The following is an 18,777-nucleotide window of genomic DNA, read 5'->3' as shown; positions in this document are numbered from 1 at the left end:
GTGTTGGAGAAGATTCTTGAAAGTCCTTTGAACTGCAAGGAGATCCAACCAGTTAATCCTAAAGGAAATCAGTCCTGAGTATTCATTGGAAGGACTGATGCTGAAGCTGAAACTCCAATACTTTGGCCACCTGATGCGAACTGACTCCTTGGAAAAGACCCTGATGCTGGGAAGGATTGAGGGCAGTCAGAGAAGGGGACGACAGAGGATAAGATGGTTGGATGGCATCACCGAGTCAGTAGACATGGGTTTGGGTGGACTCTGGGAGTTGGTGTTGGACAGGGAGGCCTGGCATGCTGCGGTTCATGGGGTTGCAGAGAGTCCGACATGACTGAGCGACTGAACTGAACTGAACTGGAATTCTGTCACCTCCACTAACTTTGTTCATAGCGATCCTTCCTAAGGCCCATCATTCCAGGATGAATGAAGCCTATTTCCTACAAAAAAGAAATCGGGGACATGGAAAGGCTTTTGTACCTAGGAGGGCCTCGCAGGGTCCTGCTTGATTTCAACTACACTGTTGCTATCTAGAATCTGAAACTCAACCAGGGTTGTGGTTCTGGCTTCTTCAGCCACATCCTGTGATCCAATCACAGGGGAGGGAGCAGCACTTGGGCTGATGTCCCAGAGCTGATATCCCAGCACTGATATCCCCTGGAGGGCCCTTCCCTGAAGCCAAAGCTGAAGGAGATCTGATCAGGGAGGAGGAAGCTGTCTGGCTTCCTAGAAGCCTCAGTCTTAGACCTCTCTTTCCAAGTGACCATGAAAATTTGCAAAAAAGTTATTTGCTTCTCCCTGCCTCTTAAAATTCAGTTAAAAAAAAAACAAACCAATAAAAAACCTCTACTCCACCCAAAAAAGTGAATAAAACAAAAATCTTGTGTTCCATGTTCTCAGATTGTCCATCCTAGTGGGAGAGTAACTGCATTATTACTGCTAATCACAAAATGACATCTCAATGATTTTAGTGCTTTTCTGTAAGAAAAGAATAAATTATTCCTTAGATATGCATCTTGATTGTATAGGGCCAGTATGCAAAGCACACAATGCTTCCTGATTTTCTCTCTCACGAATTCCCCTCAGGACGCAGTCAGGAGAGTAGTGGGTGGGGATGGTAGGGCTACCGTGACTGACTGGCTTGATCCTTGTTTACTGGAATGATAGGCGATATTCCCTGTCCACAGTGGACACCCACCCAGTTGGTGTCAGAGAAGTGGTGTCAGGATAGCAGCAGGTTCTTCTCAGCATCTCGACCCAAGCTGGTTTTCAGGAGTCCAACAGGAGTCCAGTCTCTCTTAGGAGGGCAGAAGTGACAAGGTGCACATTATCAGTACCCCACTCTGTATCAGATCCTGAGCTGACAAAGTAGACAGATAAACTCAATGAGATTTCTGCTGTTGGTGATTAGCAATGGAGAAAGCATTGAGAGAATGCACCAGGTATCTGCCCACCTCTCCTTCCCAACTACAGTGTGGATCTATGCCACCCTTTCTGAACTCCAACACTGCCTACCTGCTTGGCACTTTCTTGAAGGACAGAGAGTGTGCCCAAGCCAAAGTTATGTGTTGTCACCAAAGGTAACTACATGAAACTCTCCAAAGGCATGGGAGAGAGCTTTAAGGATGCTGGGGCCCCTGGCTCTCTTGTTTCAGTAGCCATCTTTGCTGGAACACCTGGTTCTGCCTCTATAAATTTGGTGAGTGCACATCTGGTTAGACTTTTGGCTTCTTGAGCAGATGATTAAAGGAAATTGCTAGTGAAGTTTCCAGATCGTGACTCCAGAATATCATGTTGAGATTAGGCAAGCCATTTTAGAAAAATATGCGTGGCAACAAAGGGAGTCCAAGATAAAATTTGGTCCAGCCACTCAGCAACCCCACACCCCACTCCCCCTATCTGCAACTTGACAACTTAAAGTGTGCTGAAGATGTAAACTGTAGGTGTGATTCCCATATGAGTTTACACACTTTTCCACCCAGATCTTCTTCCTTAAAAATACTCAGGGAAAACACTTAAAAATACATAGAAATCTCGTTTTGAATTTACCTTAGATGGACTGGAAGCAGGCTCCCATCTCTTCTGAGCACACAGACACCTTCAAAGGGGATGCAGCTTGATTTGGATAGGATCAATTTACCCCAGCTATTAAATCTGCACTTTTTCTGACCTGCGACATTTTCAGGGCAGGTATCCTGGCCCCTTTATATTTTGACAAGATGTAGCAAGACCTGTATATAATAGGCTAGTGTAGACACATCTGTACCAAAAAAATTTTTGTTTTTTTTCGTGAGTGATGGAAAAACGGCAATCCCCTGCCATTTACTTACATGCTAAGAGTACAGTCCTTTGACTTGTGAGGGTTATCAACCTGCCTGTAATATTGAGGTAGAAATTGTTAGGCAGTTAGTGTAGGAACTCTGAGATCTCAGCCTATTTCAATAAACATCCCACTCCATTAACCTAAAATTATATCCTTTGTCCCAAATTCCTGGCTCTCAGAGGAATGTGTTCTGGGTCTGATAAATTATCAGCACTCAGATCCAGAAAAGGGGAGTAATTAACTTCTGTTCCACATGCCTGAGGGAAAAACAACTGGTGATCATTAATCTTTATACATCTGGTCCATTGTAAAATGGCTGGAGGTCATAAAAAAGGGCCACACTGGCAACTAAATGTCTAAGACAACTTCAAACCTGAGGATCAAAAGATAACTAAGGAATGCTACAATAAAAACTGTGACCTTTAAGTTGATTGGTTAAAAATGACATATGCCAAGGGTAAGAGCCAACCAGAGACATATAGATTAATACTAGTAAGAACATAAACTACTAAAGATAACGCTTTCAGGGGACACTTCACCCCCTCTCAATGTCTATGCTGAGAGTTTTGTACTTGTCTTCTCTGTGAAATAAATTCTGTCTGCTTGCTACCTTGAGTGTTTGTGAAGTTCTTTCTTTAGCTCTGAGAACAAGAACTTGGATTCCCAATTCAATATGCTTGGCTATAGCCTAGATACACAAGGGAAGCCTGGCCCTTCCCACTTATATATGAATCTGGTCCTCCATTTCATCTGCATTTTTTATGGGGAATTGATAACACTGCAATGTACCTTGGTGATTATATGCACATTAATCATGGTACCTTGGTTGTTGACTATGGTTTAGAGGATAAAATTCCCAGTCTGTATGGAATGGTCAAAGTAGGTTTGGATGGAACCCAGGGCTTTGTACTTGATGAACTTATGACCCTTAATAACCAGCCAGCAGATGCTGGATGCCTTAGATGTGGGGCGAGGCAGCAGGAGAGCCTGGTCATCCAAAATTCATCCTGATGCTCATTTCCTGGCCAAGATGTCTTACACATGCTACCTAATCTGTAGACTTGTTTGCACTGGAGCACTGGTGGGCATTGACTATTACTTATAAAACAGCATCAACTTCTGTTGCTAACAGAAAAAAACACCTGGGCTTGTTTGATGGAATGGGGTGTGTGTGTGGGGGGGTGGGGGTCAGAGGTGACATAAATGTCATCAAATTCCCTGCATTACACTGCAAGCAGAAGTGTTTGTGCCTGATCAAAACTCTGCTTTTGGTAGAGGACAGAAACTATCTCATGGGAGAAAAGCAACCAGGACCAATCTCCAAGTCTAAGATTGGCACAGACTTGTGCCTTCTCTTCCACTTGTATCAAGAGTTTGTCGATTAAAAAAGATGCGCAACTTGAGAGTTTCGAGGTAAGTTTTATTTGGGGGCAAAATGAGGACTGCAGCCTGGGGGACAGCACCTCAGATAGCTCTGAGACTGCTCCAAAGAGGCAGTGGGGGAAGGGCAATACATAAGATTTTAGTGAAAGGGGAGTTCAGGTTGTATGAAAATGGCTAAGGTTGGGTGAAACAGCTAACAGGTATGGTGTGATCAGGAGTGTATCCTAATCCTGAACCTGGTTACTGGGATTTCCCTAGTGGTCCAGTGGCTAAGATTCCATGGCCCAGGTTTGATTCCACATGCCACAACTAAGAGTTTACATGTTGCAACTAAAGATCCTGCACGCCAGAAAGATCCCACATGCCACAACTAAGACAAAACATTAAAAAAAAAAAAAAAAAAGGCCATTACTTCCTCTCTCTTCTAAAAAGAGAGGTGATCAGATCAGGTGACCACAACTACCTGAGGCCTAAAAGTTTTATAAGGTGATGCCTGACATCCAGAAGGGCTATTTTCAGCATCTTCCCACTTCAAGTTCTCTTCTAAAAATTTAATGTATTTCGCTGTGCTGGGTTTTCCTTGCTTCGTAAAGGCTTTCTCTAGTTGTGGCGAACAGGAGCTGCTCTCTAGTTGTGGTGCACAGGGTTCTCACTGTGGTGGCTTCTCCTACTGTGGAGCATGGGCTCCAGAGCACAGGCTTAGCAGTTGCGGCACACAGGCTTAGTTGCTCTGTGGCATGTGGGATCTTCCCAGATCAGATTGAACCCGAGACTCCTGCACTGGCAGGCGGACTCTTTACTACTGAGACACCAGGGAAGCCCTCAAGTTCTCTTTGTCAGGCCAACTGACTATCTCTCTCAGCTGTGCTACTCATACTTTTTTAACTAAAATGAAAAGTCAAACACGAATATTAATTCAGTAAGTCAAATTTTTATTTCGCACCTGTGAATTTATGGGAACAATGCCAAGGAATCCGAGGAAGAGGGAGGACAGATGCTTTTTGGATGTGGGGTCTCTGAACATCCATGGGAAGGTACACACACAGCTCATCTGTCTGCCCAGCCACCCAGGAAGGGAGGGTAGGAAGGATGAAGTGGGTCAGTTCTATCTTCTGGAGAAGCTTTTTTCAGAACTCAATGGTTCCTCTGCATGGGAAGAACCTGGGATTTGAGCTGCACCACCCAGAGGGGCTTCTGAATCCAGGGGGAAGGTGAACTTCTGATTAGCTAGGTACCTTGGTCAGGTTTGCATCAGTGAATTTGATACTCCCTCACAATATTTGGTGGGTACTGATCAGATGCATAGCCTCCCCATAGGTTTCAATTCTGTTACATCCCCTTTTGTCCTACTTATGATCTGATTTTACAGATAAAATATACTAAACAGAACAGTTTTCTTCTTTTATACAAATATCTGAAGTGGGTGAGTTCATAACTTCCTCCCTTAATGGAATTGTTGGGCAAGAGTGCATAGGTGGGTAGGGCAAATGTTCACAGAATCTGGCCTCTATTTGAAATTTTCTCCTCCCTTGTCCTTCAAGATACATGTTTTCCTCTTTTCTGGCAAGGTCAACCCAAGAGGCAAACTATTTAGAAAACCAAGAGCCCCAATAGTTTATTTTTTGTTCAGGGTAAAACCAAATTATTTTATTGTATTTACTGTTCCTGGGTATATAGATGCATCTATATAGGCACAGTAATCATAACTATAAACTGTAACTATTTCATTGGGTTTGTTATCGCTTGATGTGATAATGAAGTGACAAAGAGCAAAGGGTCTTGCATTCATTTGCCCGGCCTTACTGTCTGCTAATGGGACCTGACATATAAATATAAAACACAGGCCTGGTGGCCGGCTTTCTGACTCAGCCACCAATACACCACAGCTTCCATGCTTTTTCATCACTGAGCTGAGCCAATCTGACCAGTCTTTCAGGATCAAGACGATGGTTTTCATTGCTTGAGGCTTCACTACCAGTGTCACTCCCAGTCCAGAACCCCAGGCAATGAACTTTAAAGGGTATTCTGCAGAGGATCCCCACCCTGGGAACAGAAGCTTGAATCTGAGTTCTGCTTCCAATGGAACTCAGAGTAAGCTAAATCAACTTTGCACTAATTCATCTAAGAGTGAGAAATATCAGCAGAACCTCAGGATTACCTAGTGTTGTGGGTTAAATTGTCTTCCCATCCCCCCAATTCATATTGAAGTCCTAACCCCAGTACCTCACAATGTGACCTTATTTGGATATTTCCAATAATATCCAAATTGCAGATATAATTAAGATGAGAACAGTCTGGAATCAATAGGGCAGGCCCTACTCCATATGACTGTTATCTTTATAAAAAGGGGAAATATGGAGACAGACACATACACAGGAACACCATGTAAAGACGAGGAGGAGGTGGGGTGATGCTTCGACAAGACAAAGAACATCAACAATTGTCAGCAATCACTGAAGCTAAAGGAGAGGCAAGGAACAGATCCTTCCTTTACAAGAATCCAACCTTGCTGACACCTTAATCTTGGATTCCAGGCCTCCAGAACTGAGATGATGAATTTCTGTTGTTCTGAGCCACCCAGCTTTTGGTAATTTGTTACAGCAGCCTTAAGGAATTAATACAACCGGCACATGAAGTTTATATATATATATAGAATGACTTCATCAAAGGTTCTGTTTCTCCTGCTCAGCTCATCCAGACAAAAGAACTTCTCATTCATGGGACCTGAGCTCTCCTTTACGGGACCTGAGCTCTCCTTTACGGGACCTGAGCTCTCCTTTCCTAGACATGATACAATGGGGAAGGGAAAGTTAAGCGCCTTTCAAAAGATGATGCTGTCACTTCTATCCCACAGCCAAGTATACCAAGGACCTTCAGGGTACAAAGAAAGGACACTTTCTTTGTAGTGTGTGCCAACAAACAAATTAAAATGTGGGCTTAATGTGGGTTTTGCCTTGAATGAGCTCACAATTCCCAATAACCAGTCACCACCATAGAAGAAAGAGTTCCCTTTTGGCAAGCTATAGTCTCCCACAAAGGCTTCTGAGCCTGGAAGGGCCATCTGATAATTCTGAGGTGTTCTCATGGACCAGATGGTGCCTGGGACACAGACTTCTGATGACGGGACATGGCTTGGTGTGCTTGGCCCTGCTGCCCTTGTGCCAAGAGACCCAGCCCCACCTTCCTCCTAACCCATCACCCCACCTGCAGCTTCCTGCTGTCAGGTAGGGAGAAATTACCTCCAGACCTCAGGATGGGGTAGGAATTCAGATGGGGCAGGAAGGGAGTGTACTGCAAGTTGGCAAGGGACAGACCCCTCAAAGGTTCCCTGTGGTAGGGGGCACCCTAGTCCCTCCACCAGGTGGGAAGCCCTGAACAGGGTTCTCTTAGACCCGAAACATGGGCAAGTCAAAGCTGGTGCTGACACACTCTCCTGGAGCAAATACTTAACTGGCCACTATCTCGTTTCTACCTGAGAGTTAAAGGTCAGGAGGACGTGGTCTCTGTCCTGGGGAGGAGTCTGAAACTGGGCAGTGCCAAGCACAAGTGGGATACACGCCACCCACGCTGGAGCTGCACGCAAAAAATGTGTGCTAAGCCCCTGGCTCAGTAAGAGTTCAGAGCCTGCTTGGACCGGCGCTTCATGTGTAGGCGCTGGTGGCGGAGGAGGTCAGAGTTCTGGGAAAAGCTTTTGACGCAGTACCTGCACTGAAAGGGCCGGGACTTGTCCATGTGAATGTTACTGCGGTGCCGGGCCAGGTGCTCAGGCCGCTGGAACACCTTCCCGCAATCACAGCACTGGCAGCGTAGCTTGGCCTTGCCCTTTGTCAGCGGGTCGTCAGAATCCCCACCCGTGGTCCCTGACGCCTCCTGTTCTCTCTTCTTCACTAACTCGAGTCCGTCTGGCTGCAAGTGTATCCGCCTGTGTGAGAGCAGGTGGGAGTTGAGGCGGAAGCTCTTCCCACAAGCACCGCACCTAAACGGTTTCTGGACCTCGTGGGTCTCCAGGTGCCCATCTAGGTCCTCGCTATCACTGAACAGCTCCCCACACACCGAGCACTCATGTGGCTTCTCCTGCTCCCTGCGGCTCCGCAGGTGTCGGATGAAGTTGACCCTCCAGCGGAAAATTTTGCCACAGTTAGGGCACACGTAGGACTTTTTAGAGGAGGTCTGCACCTCACCCGCTGCCTCAATGCCGCTCCGGTGGGAGGTGGGGAGGCTGTGCTGCTTCTCCGCGGGGCTCCGCGGCTCGTCTGTGCAGTAGGGGCCGAGCTGGGAATCCTCATCTCCGGAGCTGGACAGCACAATCTCGATCGTCACCTCCTCATCCAGGCTGTTCTCAGGGAATGGTGCATCACCTCCCACTACCAGAAAGCAACGAGGTGGTCAGTGGTGCTGCCCAGGCCACACCCGAGCCCCTGCAAATCCTACCCAAGGAGGTTCTGTGCAGGTCCAGAAACCCACATTTTTGTAAGGAATCTTCCCCTGCAGGTACCTCTGTGGTATGTCTTGTGAGAAGGAATCCCTTAGCACAGGCCACACTGCTAACCCATTCTGCATACCTTTTTCTTTCTACCTTTTTCTCCTAAATCCCCAGACCCAGTCCTTTTATTCATTTCTTTTCTAGCCACTGAGACCCCTCCAAGCTCTAAGACGTTGTATCTATCCGTGTAAGCCTTGACCATTTACACATCACTTAACTCTGCCTTTCTTAATCAGGCAAGGGAAAAATTGTCAGGGTGCATTAAAAGCCTTGAGACAGAGAAGGGTCCTGTATTCTATAAACAGTGACTGGAGGCTGCCAGCTACTATATGCTAGACACTTAAATTCCCCAGGGGCTGTACAAGACTTCTGACATGCACAAGCCCATTTGATCCTGGACACAAGCCAATGATGTACTACTTGCCATTATAAACATAGGCAAACTCAGGTCACGTCGTGCTTAAGGGCTCAGGGCTAGTGATATTGAGCCCTGCTGTGATGGTAGGGCTGTTCAAAGGCCCCAGATTATCCAAGGTCATCTCTCCCTTTCAGTATCATATCAGAGGCCAACCAACAGCCACTAGTGGTAATGCATAAAGATGCACTGGACTTTATAAACTAACTGAAGCTGACTCAATGGATCTTGAGTCTGTGATGTTGGAAAGATGTACTGTGGGGAGGAGTTGGGTGGGCAGTGGGGACCCTGATATGAGGTCCTTGCCTGCAGCCCAGAGCCCATTACACAGCTCTCCTTACAGCCATTTCCTTATTTTTGTGAAATGGGGGGCTCAGGTCTAAAACAGGGGTGGGGGATAGTGGTGCCAGGTCCTTTGATACAATAATAGGAATATGGTTATTCTGGACTTAATTGCTGGAAGGAGGAGAGTTCCGGCAGCTTAAGGAAGTGAGGGCAGGTGAAACTGGACAGAACATAGCAGGAAGACCCAATACCATAGCAAGCAGGAGACACTGGGCAGTGGCAGAGTCTATGCGGGTATTTACCCATACATCAGAGCACAAGTGTGAGGGGACTGGGTACAACGTGAGATGGGGGAGTAGGAAGGAAAGACATGAAGATTTAGAACATTTTCAGTCTAGCTATCCTGCAAAAAATGAGAAAGTTATGTTCTGGAGAGAATACCAAGCATGTGGCAGGACAACCACGGATCCTGTTGATCATCTAAGAAGCCAAGAGTGGAGATGAGATAATCCAGGAATGGTCTGTAGAGGACCCTCTTGTCTGATGGCCTGAACCCTTGTAAATTTCATAGGAGGCCAACAGTTTTTCTGAGAATATCCATCTTGGAATAAAAAGGAAAGAAGATGGACTAAAGGAAGGCCTTCAGACAGTCCATGGGGTCAAAGAGTTGGATTAGACTGAGCGACTAACACTATTACCTCTATCAAACTTCTAGAACAAACTAATAGAGATATCTGGATGCAAACATGGATTATCCTTGAAAGAAAAGGAAGACAGCCCCAAAGGCAGTTCAGAGGTTGACAGAACTGCCACTGCATCCACAGGCTCACAGGGTGGACACAGCACTGAGCCAAAGATGAATCTCAAACCCTAAAATCTAATGGAATTTGCCCTGTTAGGATTCACACTTTCTTGGGAACCATCAGTCTTTCTTCTTTTTGGAATGAGAGTGTCTACTCTATGCCTGTCTCACCATTTCATTTTGGAAGCACTGAACTTGATGTCTGGATTTACAGATTCACAGTTGGAAATGACAATACCCTGAATCTCACTCAATTTTGATTTAGATGATATTTAGATTAAATTATGGACTTAGAGTTGATGCTGGAATAGATTAAGGGATGTTGTGATAGAATGGATGTATTTTGCATATGAGAAGTATGAATTATGGGAGAACAGAGGGTAAAGGGGAACAAGAAGTATGGATTATGGGGGAACAGAGGGTGAAGTCTTAACCCCCAGTAATCAAGAATGTGACTATATTTGGAGATAAGATCTTTCAAGAGATAATATGCAAGAGACCTCTTGGAAGAAGAGATTAGGACATAGACATGCAGAGAGATGCCCATGAGAAGACACAAGGAGTCCAACTAAAAAAAAAAAAAAGACAGGGAGAAGACAGCTGTCTGCAAGCCAAGAAGAGAGGCCGCAGGAGAAACCTCTCTACTGAAAACTTGATCTCAATCTTCTAAGCCTCCACAATATTGAGAAAATCAATTTCTGTTGTTTGAGCCTCCCAGTCTGTGGTACTTTATTATATCATTCCTAGGAGACTAATATAGTACATATGGGATTCATGCATGTGTGCTAAGTCGCTGCAGTCGTGTCTAACTCTTTGCATTGGCAGATGGTTTCCTTATCACTAGTGCCACCTGGGAAGCCCACGTATGGGATAACAGCCCCCTGAAATCAGATGAAGTGACTAAAAATGGATGCATAGTTTCTAAAAAGGGGGAAATAATTCAACAATAATGTTGCTGTGTGCCATTGACACAACAGTGTAAAGAATTTCTAGTAGATGAGATAAGACTTACAGAGGTGTGTCCGTAACACTGCAGAGAAAGAGTAACACTAGGGATGTCTCAGCTCAGCACTGAGATAAATATGGGTGATGCGGGGAAGGTGCAGGGCAAAAGAGAAGCTAAACTGACTGTTAGGGTAACAGTAGAGAAAATAGGGAAAAGTTATTAGCTGTAAGTGCTTTTACCTGTATTATATCAATCTTCAACAATAACCCCATAAGGTAGACTTGACTATTATCTCTATCTTACAGGAGAAAAATGTAAAACAGAGATAAAATAGCCCAAGGTTCAGGGGAACTGCGCTTAACTGGGGGTGGGGGTAGGGGTGTGAACCTAAGACTACGACCATGCTCTTCCAAGGCCAGGGAACAAAGGCTGCTTTGTACTTTTAAGAGCAAAAAGCTCATAACCAGGTTGATGGCTAACTCCTCAAGAAGGGCAAGCTATGGCCTGGGAATAAATCATTTCCTGTCAGGTGGAGGTGCTAAGGAGAGAAGCAGGAGGATAGGAAGCTATATGTAAAAAAATAAGTAAATAAAGACATCATAACAAATATATCCTTATAACGTTAGGATCGGGGGGCTTTCTTAAGCAAGATACACAAAAAAGAGATGAATAACTGTATTTACATATTTAAAATGTTTTTTAAAAGAACATCTATGTGCAGACTTCCCTGGTAGTCCAGTGATTAAGAATCCGCCTGCTAATGTGGGGGACAAGGTTTGACCCCTTCTCCAGGAAGATCCCACATGTTGTCACAGGGTAACTAATCCCATGCGACACAGCTACTGAAGCCTGAGTGCCTAGAGCCCATGCTCCACAACAAGAAAGGTCACCGCCATGAGAAGCCCATGCACCACAGTGATGAGAAGTCCCTGCTCACTGTAACTAGAGAAAGCTGGCAAGCAGCAACAAAGACCCAGCACAATCAAAAATAAATAAATAAATAATTTTTAAAAATTATGTGCTAAAAGACACATAAAGAAAGTTAAAAAGTAGTAAGAATTATGTACAAATAATTAGGACAAGGTTTCCCCAATGACTCTGCAGTAAAGAATCCACCCGCAATGCAGGAGACACAGGAGATGCAGGATAGATCCTGGGTTGGGACAATCCCCTCAAGAAGGACATGACGACCCACACTAGTATTCTTGCCTGGAGAATCCCATGGGCAGAGGAGCCTGGCGAGCTATAGTCCATGGTGTCGCAAAGACTCGGACACAACTGAAGTGATTGAGCACGCATGCATGCACTTAGGAGGCAATTCATGGAAAGGACAAGCAGCTATGGAATAAAGAGCATGGTGTCTCTTAATCACATGGGTTCAGATCCTCAGTCTGATACTATGGGCCAAGGATTTGTGTCCTTCCAAAATTTTTATGTTGAAGCACTAATTCCCAATGTGATGGTTTGTGAAGTGGGGTCTTTGGAAGGTAATTAGGTTTATATGAGATCTTGAAGGTGGGACTTTTGTGATGGGATTAGTACTTTTATAAGAAGAGGAGACAAGAGTTCTGTGTAGCAAGGAAAGGTCATGTGAGCGCATTAGGGAGAAGGAAGCCAACTACAAGCCAGGAAGAGTCCTCACCACACACTGAATCTGCTGCTGACCTGATCTCACACTTCTCAACCTCCAGAACTTGAGAAATAAATTTATACTGTTTAACAGAACATATCTCTTCGCTATTCTGATCTAGTAGCCTATGCTGACTAAGATGATACCTACCTCAGAAGGTACATAAAGATACATGAATATAATCACGTAAAGACCTTATACTGCTGCAGTGCTTGGGACATAAAGACACAGAGCTTATCAAATGTGAAGGGGGAAGGGCAAAAATGAAGAAAAAAGAAAAGGACCAAAGAGTATTCACTAGGCAATTCACAGAAAAAACACAATAAACAAGAAAAGATATTCAGTCTCAGTGGTAGCATTATAATGTGCTGGTTGGACTGACACAAATGGAACTGGTTGGAAGGGTCCTTTGTGAGTGTGGATGTGGCGATGCAGACCCTTCACCTGCTGTGAGAAGGTGTGGGAAGAACTACCAAAATAAAAATGGTGCCTATTCTCTGCAATTTATCATCTCTCACTGATCTTAGATAGATAGCAACCCTTAGCTTCTTCTCATTTCAAAATAGATTCAGTATCAGAGCTCAGCAATGGGAGAGTGAAAACTCCCCTGTGGTAATGAAAATCCACATTCTGTAAGTATGCTGCCAGGGCTGAGACCTCCTGTGAGCAGGCAGAAGCAGAGAGGATTCAAACTTCATCTTGAGAATCAAGCTGAACTAGGAATGAGCCACACAGGGACGATCACCCTCGGCATGCAGAAGCAGGCTCCTCAGAAAACCAGGGCATCAAAGCTTGTGGGGAGGGAGGACTCTCAACCTAGATCTGCTGTAGATTTACAAAAACAGAAAATCCCTTTAGTCTACACAGGATAGGGGGTGAATACAAATGACTGTGAACTCTGCATGATACTAGGTGGAAATACCAGAATATCATGCAAATCTTGCCTCTGAATGGTATCAAATTGTGCATGAGTCACTGTACTTGCAAAAAACCCTCTGTGACACAGTGGATTTAAGTAAGGACTAGAGACTCAGAGTCTAAATGGTGCTGAGCACACTCTCCAGTGGTCCTCCTTTTAGCATTCTGCTAACCTGTTCTTTAATTGCAACATTGTCCAGGGACTCTGGTCTTATATGCACAGAAAAGAAATACACAGACCATGTGTCCAAAAGCACTCTGTCAGCACCCTGCCTCAACCAACCCACAAGAGAAAGGCATGGAGGGGAGAGACTCAGACTGGGAGTCAGCTGGAAAAGATCCTAGAAAAACAAACCTAGGGCAAGCAGCCTCAGTAACTCTCAGGAACTGTCAGCAGAAATTTTAGAAAGCTCAATTCCTAAACCTACACCACCCCCACCATCACCAGCACAGATGTATATACATACACAACACATATGCATGCACATAACCACACACGCACAATTTCACACACACAACACAGCAGACATTATATAAACATATATGTACCACATACACAAATGCCCACAGGCATGCTCACATGTATACATATACCCTACACATACCCTACACATGTACACATTCACACACAATACACCAAACATACTACATACATATACACCATACATCCTACTACCACATTCATGTACACAGATACACATGTACACATCATACCCACATGCTACATGCACACACATACTACACACATATATACACACTCAAGCCACTCATCACACACAGGGGCACCCACCCCCACACCCTCCTAAGAATTCCTTTACCTGGGCAGGTGCTTTGAGGGAGCACTGTCTGCTGGCTTGTCTGGAACTCTGGCACCTGCAGCTCATCCCGCTTTCTTCTTTCTTCTACCTGGAATGGCTGGAGACTTGGAAAGTCTTTCCAGAGAAGAAAATGAAAAATTCATTTTTTCTGCTGCTGCAGCACTACCTGGAAGAGGCATCTTAAGAGATGCCAGGCTGTGATGTGAGAGCAGGCCTGGGCTCCCTCTCAGGGCAGTCACTCAGTAAATTAATGTCTGATGAGCAAATAAACCTGTAGGCAAAATGGGCCAACACCATGAACATGGGTTTTGAAGCTAGACAGAATGAACGTGGATCTGGGTTCTGCCCCATCCACTTGACTGTGGACAAGTAACTGGCATCCATGCAGTCATTTTCACTTTCTGTGGTGGGATTTCCAGTTCTCCACACAGACACTGCATAAACATAGTCTGGACAGTCTGCTGGGGCAGAGATGGGATGGGAAACTGAGCACACCAGAGGCCCTGGTTGCTTGTTCCAGGTGGGGGTGGCGAGTGAAATACTGATCTGCTCTGTGCCAGCTCAAAGTCCTAAGAGAAAGGAGGCCTGGGGGTACTGCTGGCATGGTACAAAGCTTTTCCCCTGAAGAAGCAGGCATCTTAAGGCATTAAAGCACAGTGGTTACAAACACAAGCTCTGGTGACATGGAAAGCTGGGGGTGGGGGTAGGGGGGTGGGAAATGCTGCTGCTGAGCTGTGGCACGTCAACCAAACCCCAGCACCTCCCCAAGCCTCAGTTTCCTTACACTACCTGCAGTATGTGGCTGGAAGAAGACAGGTGAGGCACCCAGAGGCACTGTGCCCAATGCCCAGCCAGAGGTGGCATGCCCTCCTCCTCTCCCACCTGACTTTTGGAGAGCATCTGACCTTACTTATAAAGCGGTCACTGCATTGTTACCACAAGCCAGATGTTACTTACAGCAGAGGAGAAAGATATTCCCATCATATCCTAGTTCCTGGTTGAAAGAGGGCAATCCCCACACCTGGGAAAACTGAAATACCACATTTTTTCTGTAAGGAATGAGGGATGAGGCAGGACTCATTCTACCAAGACATGGTCCAGGGGTGATAGTCATGGTCAGAGACATGGTCAGAGAGTGGTAGAAGGAGCACGCCTGCCTCTGGCCAGCAGCAGCCTTGCATTCCACTGAGTTCTGGTATCATTCTCACCCAAGTAGGAGACCTGGGACATGTCCTTCCCCTGGAAGTCCTGCAACTCTGGAACACGTGGCTCATTCTCTTCTCCCTGGGAGAGATCCAGCTGGGCAGCTGCATCATCTATTCACAGAAAAGGGAAGGATATGCATTCATCAGGCCTCTGCTCCCGCAGGAAACCAAAGCGGGAGGACAGTGGTGACTCTGAGACAGTAGAGGAGAGAGAAGTTGGAGGGACGCACAACACACCGAGACCACCAAAAGGGGCCATGCAGGGAAAGTGGAAGGGCCAGGGCAGGCGGGGAGAGGGCAGGGGAGTGGACACTAGGGGGAAGCTGTGGGCTTGGGGCAACTCTTTCAGGCCTACCAGAAAACCAGCAATGAAAAGAGTCAGAGTAAGAACGATAGAAGAGCAAATGCAAGGGATACAAGTTATATTTGGTGTGTATGTAAAACAGTCAGGTAACAAGCCTAACTTTCACGTGATACACCAGGCAATGGTTAATCTGCAGAGTGGCCCTGGCACCACTGGGCACAGGCGCCTCCCATTAGGGAGTGGGGGTGAACAGTGAGGTAAGATGTGGGCCCCCAGGTCCCTGGTCTCAGGAGAGAGCTGAGTTAAGTCTTACTTGCAGGCAGTGAGACCCCACAGTCTTCTCCAATGATGAACTCTCCGTAGAAGCCAGTCTGGGCAGGGTCTAGAAGGGACCAGTCCTCTTCTGAGAAGCAGAAGATCATATCCTTGAAAGGAGAAACCCGGTTCTGAAACCACAGAACAAGTACACCTCAATCCAGGCACAAGCTAGGGGAGGGATGCGGGAAGGAAGATGAGTCTGAGGCAGAGCCCCTAGCAACGTATACAGCTGGGAGAAAGACAAAGCAGAGAGGCTGCTGCAGAGCTCACAGTCTCCCCAGTTCTAGCCTGAGATCCACCCTCAGATGTATATGGTTTGGCAGAATCCAAACAGTGGCTACCTCACAGGGTGGCCAAGGATGTGTAGGACAGGTCTTCCTACACAGTGCTGGAGAGGCTGCATATCTACAACCCCAAACAGGCAAATGCAGAATGTCTCCAAATGATCCATGTAATGCAGAGATCCCAGTTCTGGAGTTTATTCTGCACATGTGCAGCATAAGGTCTATATGAGCTCCTCTGCTGCAGCACTGGTGATGATAGTTAAAGTTGAAAACAACATTTATGCTCAACAGAAGACTGTTTACGTACGCTGCAGGATATCCTATAAGGCATAATCACCAGTATTAGAAAAAAATAAGAGCTTATCTGTCCTGAGTAGGAAGCCCTCCAAGGTGTATTGTTACATGAAAAAAGCATCTGTGCAAAGATGGTCTAGATTCTACCTAGAAGTCTTGACCATTGGCTGCTTCTGCAGAGTGAGCTAGGATTTTCCAGATAAGTGTAATATTGAGACTTTTCTTATACTTTGTGTCACGAACCATGGGAATGTATCAAAAATTAACTTTTATTTGTGACATGATGGCACATCCACATAATATCAAGAGACCATAAAAATAAGGAAGTCATTTACAATATGGAATTACAATTCTTTGCCAGTTAGAGCATGATGCTAGGTTCTCAAATTTCCTGTAAATACTAATATGACAATAGATTAATGGCAAATGTAAATGTCACTGAAAAATTACTCATTTTGTTTGTAGTAATCTGGAACCTCGATCATTTGACAGAATAGTTGGGAGATGTAAAATGTGAAAGATGGACAATTACTGGTCTAGTTGACATTTCTGTTTGCACCTTCTAATTCCAGAACAGAAATACATAAATACATTTCTACTCAGCATGCACTATACATTAGCTTAACATGCACATATTTTCTGCAAAGGGTTTTAATCACAAAGCACTTAAAATAAAATTCTGTTCGGGGTTTTTAAAAAAAGTCCTTTATACATTTAATTGGAAAAGACTTCAAAATATTACCAGTTATAGCCATATATGATTGCCCTGGGGCCAGGTGCCAGGAAGAAGGGGCATGGGAAAGGCTGGGTAAGGAAAATTTTTGTTAGTTTTCTGTTTTTGACCATGCAGTATGTGGGATTTTAATTGCCTGAACAGGGATTGAACCCATGTATCCTGCATTAGAAGCAAGGAATCTTAAAAATTGGACCACCAGGGGAGTCCCAGGAGAGTTTTCAGTGAATCTCCTCCAGTATCTTAGGACCCTTCCTCCCAGCCACATACACACTTTTTAATTTTTCAAATTAAGCCTAGAGAAAACAGAGTAATACAATAAACATGAAGGATATACAACTCTGCAGCTAGAGTCAATAAATTAACATTTTGTCCACAGTACGTTTCATCCCAACATGCATCAATGTGAATCTCCTACTAAAAAGTTATTCTCCTACATCAGTACAATTTTTTATTTTATTTTATTTTTTTTTAGCACAGTGGTTCTCACCCAAGGGGGACTGACTGTGCTCAGAGGATGTCTGGCAATGTCTGGAGACATTTTTGTCACCACTGAGGGGTAGGCATTACTGGCATCGAGGGGGTGAAGGCCAAGGATGCCGCGTAACACGTCCCTGGGTGGTGGTGCCCCAGATAGCCAACGTGACAAAGAATTATCCAGCCAAAATGTCAACAAAGCCATGGGCAAGAAACTGTTCTACAATAGCCAAGAAACAACACTGGTTCAATAAGCATCTTCTGAATTATGAAATAGCATTATCCTTTCAAGGAAAAAAACCATGAAGAGTTATACAGGTAACTGTGACAAGAAGTCAAGATTGGAATTTGCTGGGTTAAAGCTTTCTAATAGGCCCCTAGAAGTCTTTCTAAACATGCATTGCCTTAAAATGTCAATCATCCGAATATAAATAAAATTCAACAGTCTTATGTTCATATAACCATAGGTGTATGCTTACAATTACTTATTTATAATTTTTTTTTTTGGCCCAAATCCATTTGATCAGAAAAAATTAAGTGTGATTCTCCCCCAGGTACTTCAGGATGTAGAAAAGTAGGCCTTTATACACAACTGAGAAAAATGAACACTTGAACTAGCAGAAGGATACCCTGTGATCTAGTAATTCTATTTCTAGTAAATCATCAGAGATGTATGTAAAAATGAAGGTCCCACCACTAAACCTTCCTAGAAGGAGGCTTCACTATGGAATTGGTGTTTAATATTCTATGCATGTCTTTCAAACTCCCAGTACATATGAATATAGCATGAAATGACAGTACTGTTCTGTAAGTTCTCATCTGTCACCTCGTCCATGTGTGAGAGTGTCTCCAGAGTATATATGCAGAGGGAGCCATGGGAACACACATTTTGACTCATCTTAAGTATTTCCACACTGGTTTGCAGGTAGAGTACCTAAAGGACATTCCCACTGGCAGCCCACTGGCATGCCTATTTCCATACACCTTTGCCAATACACTGGGTATTGTGAAAAATCTAAGGTTCTAGCAACACTGTGGGTATGAGGCAATCATAGCAGTGTAACTCCCCTTAGCTCAATGAACATCTCTTTGTGGATTTATTGGGCAATTGGGTTTTGTCTTAAGAGGTCCATTTATTTATTTATTTATGCTAGTTTTCACT

General features: G+C 44.7%; 1 protein-coding gene across 4 annotated transcripts in view; it reads right to left on the bottom strand.

The window, feature by feature from the left end:
* Window positions 1-4,614: 4,614 nt before the first annotated feature.
* Window positions 4,615-18,777, bottom strand: part of ZNF496 (zinc finger protein 496) — a 44,565-nt gene continuing 30,402 nt past the window's right edge. For 2 of the 4 annotated variants that reach the window (XM_043465675.1, XM_043465677.1), the window contains exons 5-8: window positions 15,823-15,955; window positions 15,209-15,316; window positions 14,001-14,114; window positions 4,615-8,067 (exon numbers count right to left, since the gene is read on the bottom strand). In XM_043465675.1, the coding sequence (XP_043321610.1) occupies window positions 7,310-8,067; window positions 14,001-14,114; window positions 15,209-15,316; window positions 15,823-15,955 (1,113 nt within the window). In that variant the 3' untranslated portion in view covers window positions 4,615-7,309. The remainder of the gene's footprint in view (window positions 8,068-14,000; window positions 14,115-15,208; window positions 15,317-15,822; window positions 15,956-18,777) is intronic. The other 2 variants (XM_043465678.1, XM_043465676.1) reach the window with 2 other exon arrangements.

Source organism: Cervus canadensis, chromosome 4 (genome assembly GCF_019320065.1).
Source record: "Cervus canadensis isolate Bull #8, Minnesota chromosome 4, ASM1932006v1, whole genome shotgun sequence".
NCBI lineage: Eukaryota > Metazoa > Chordata > Mammalia > Artiodactyla > Cervidae > Cervus > Cervus canadensis.
This window is presented reverse-complemented; position numbering and strand designations above follow the sequence as displayed.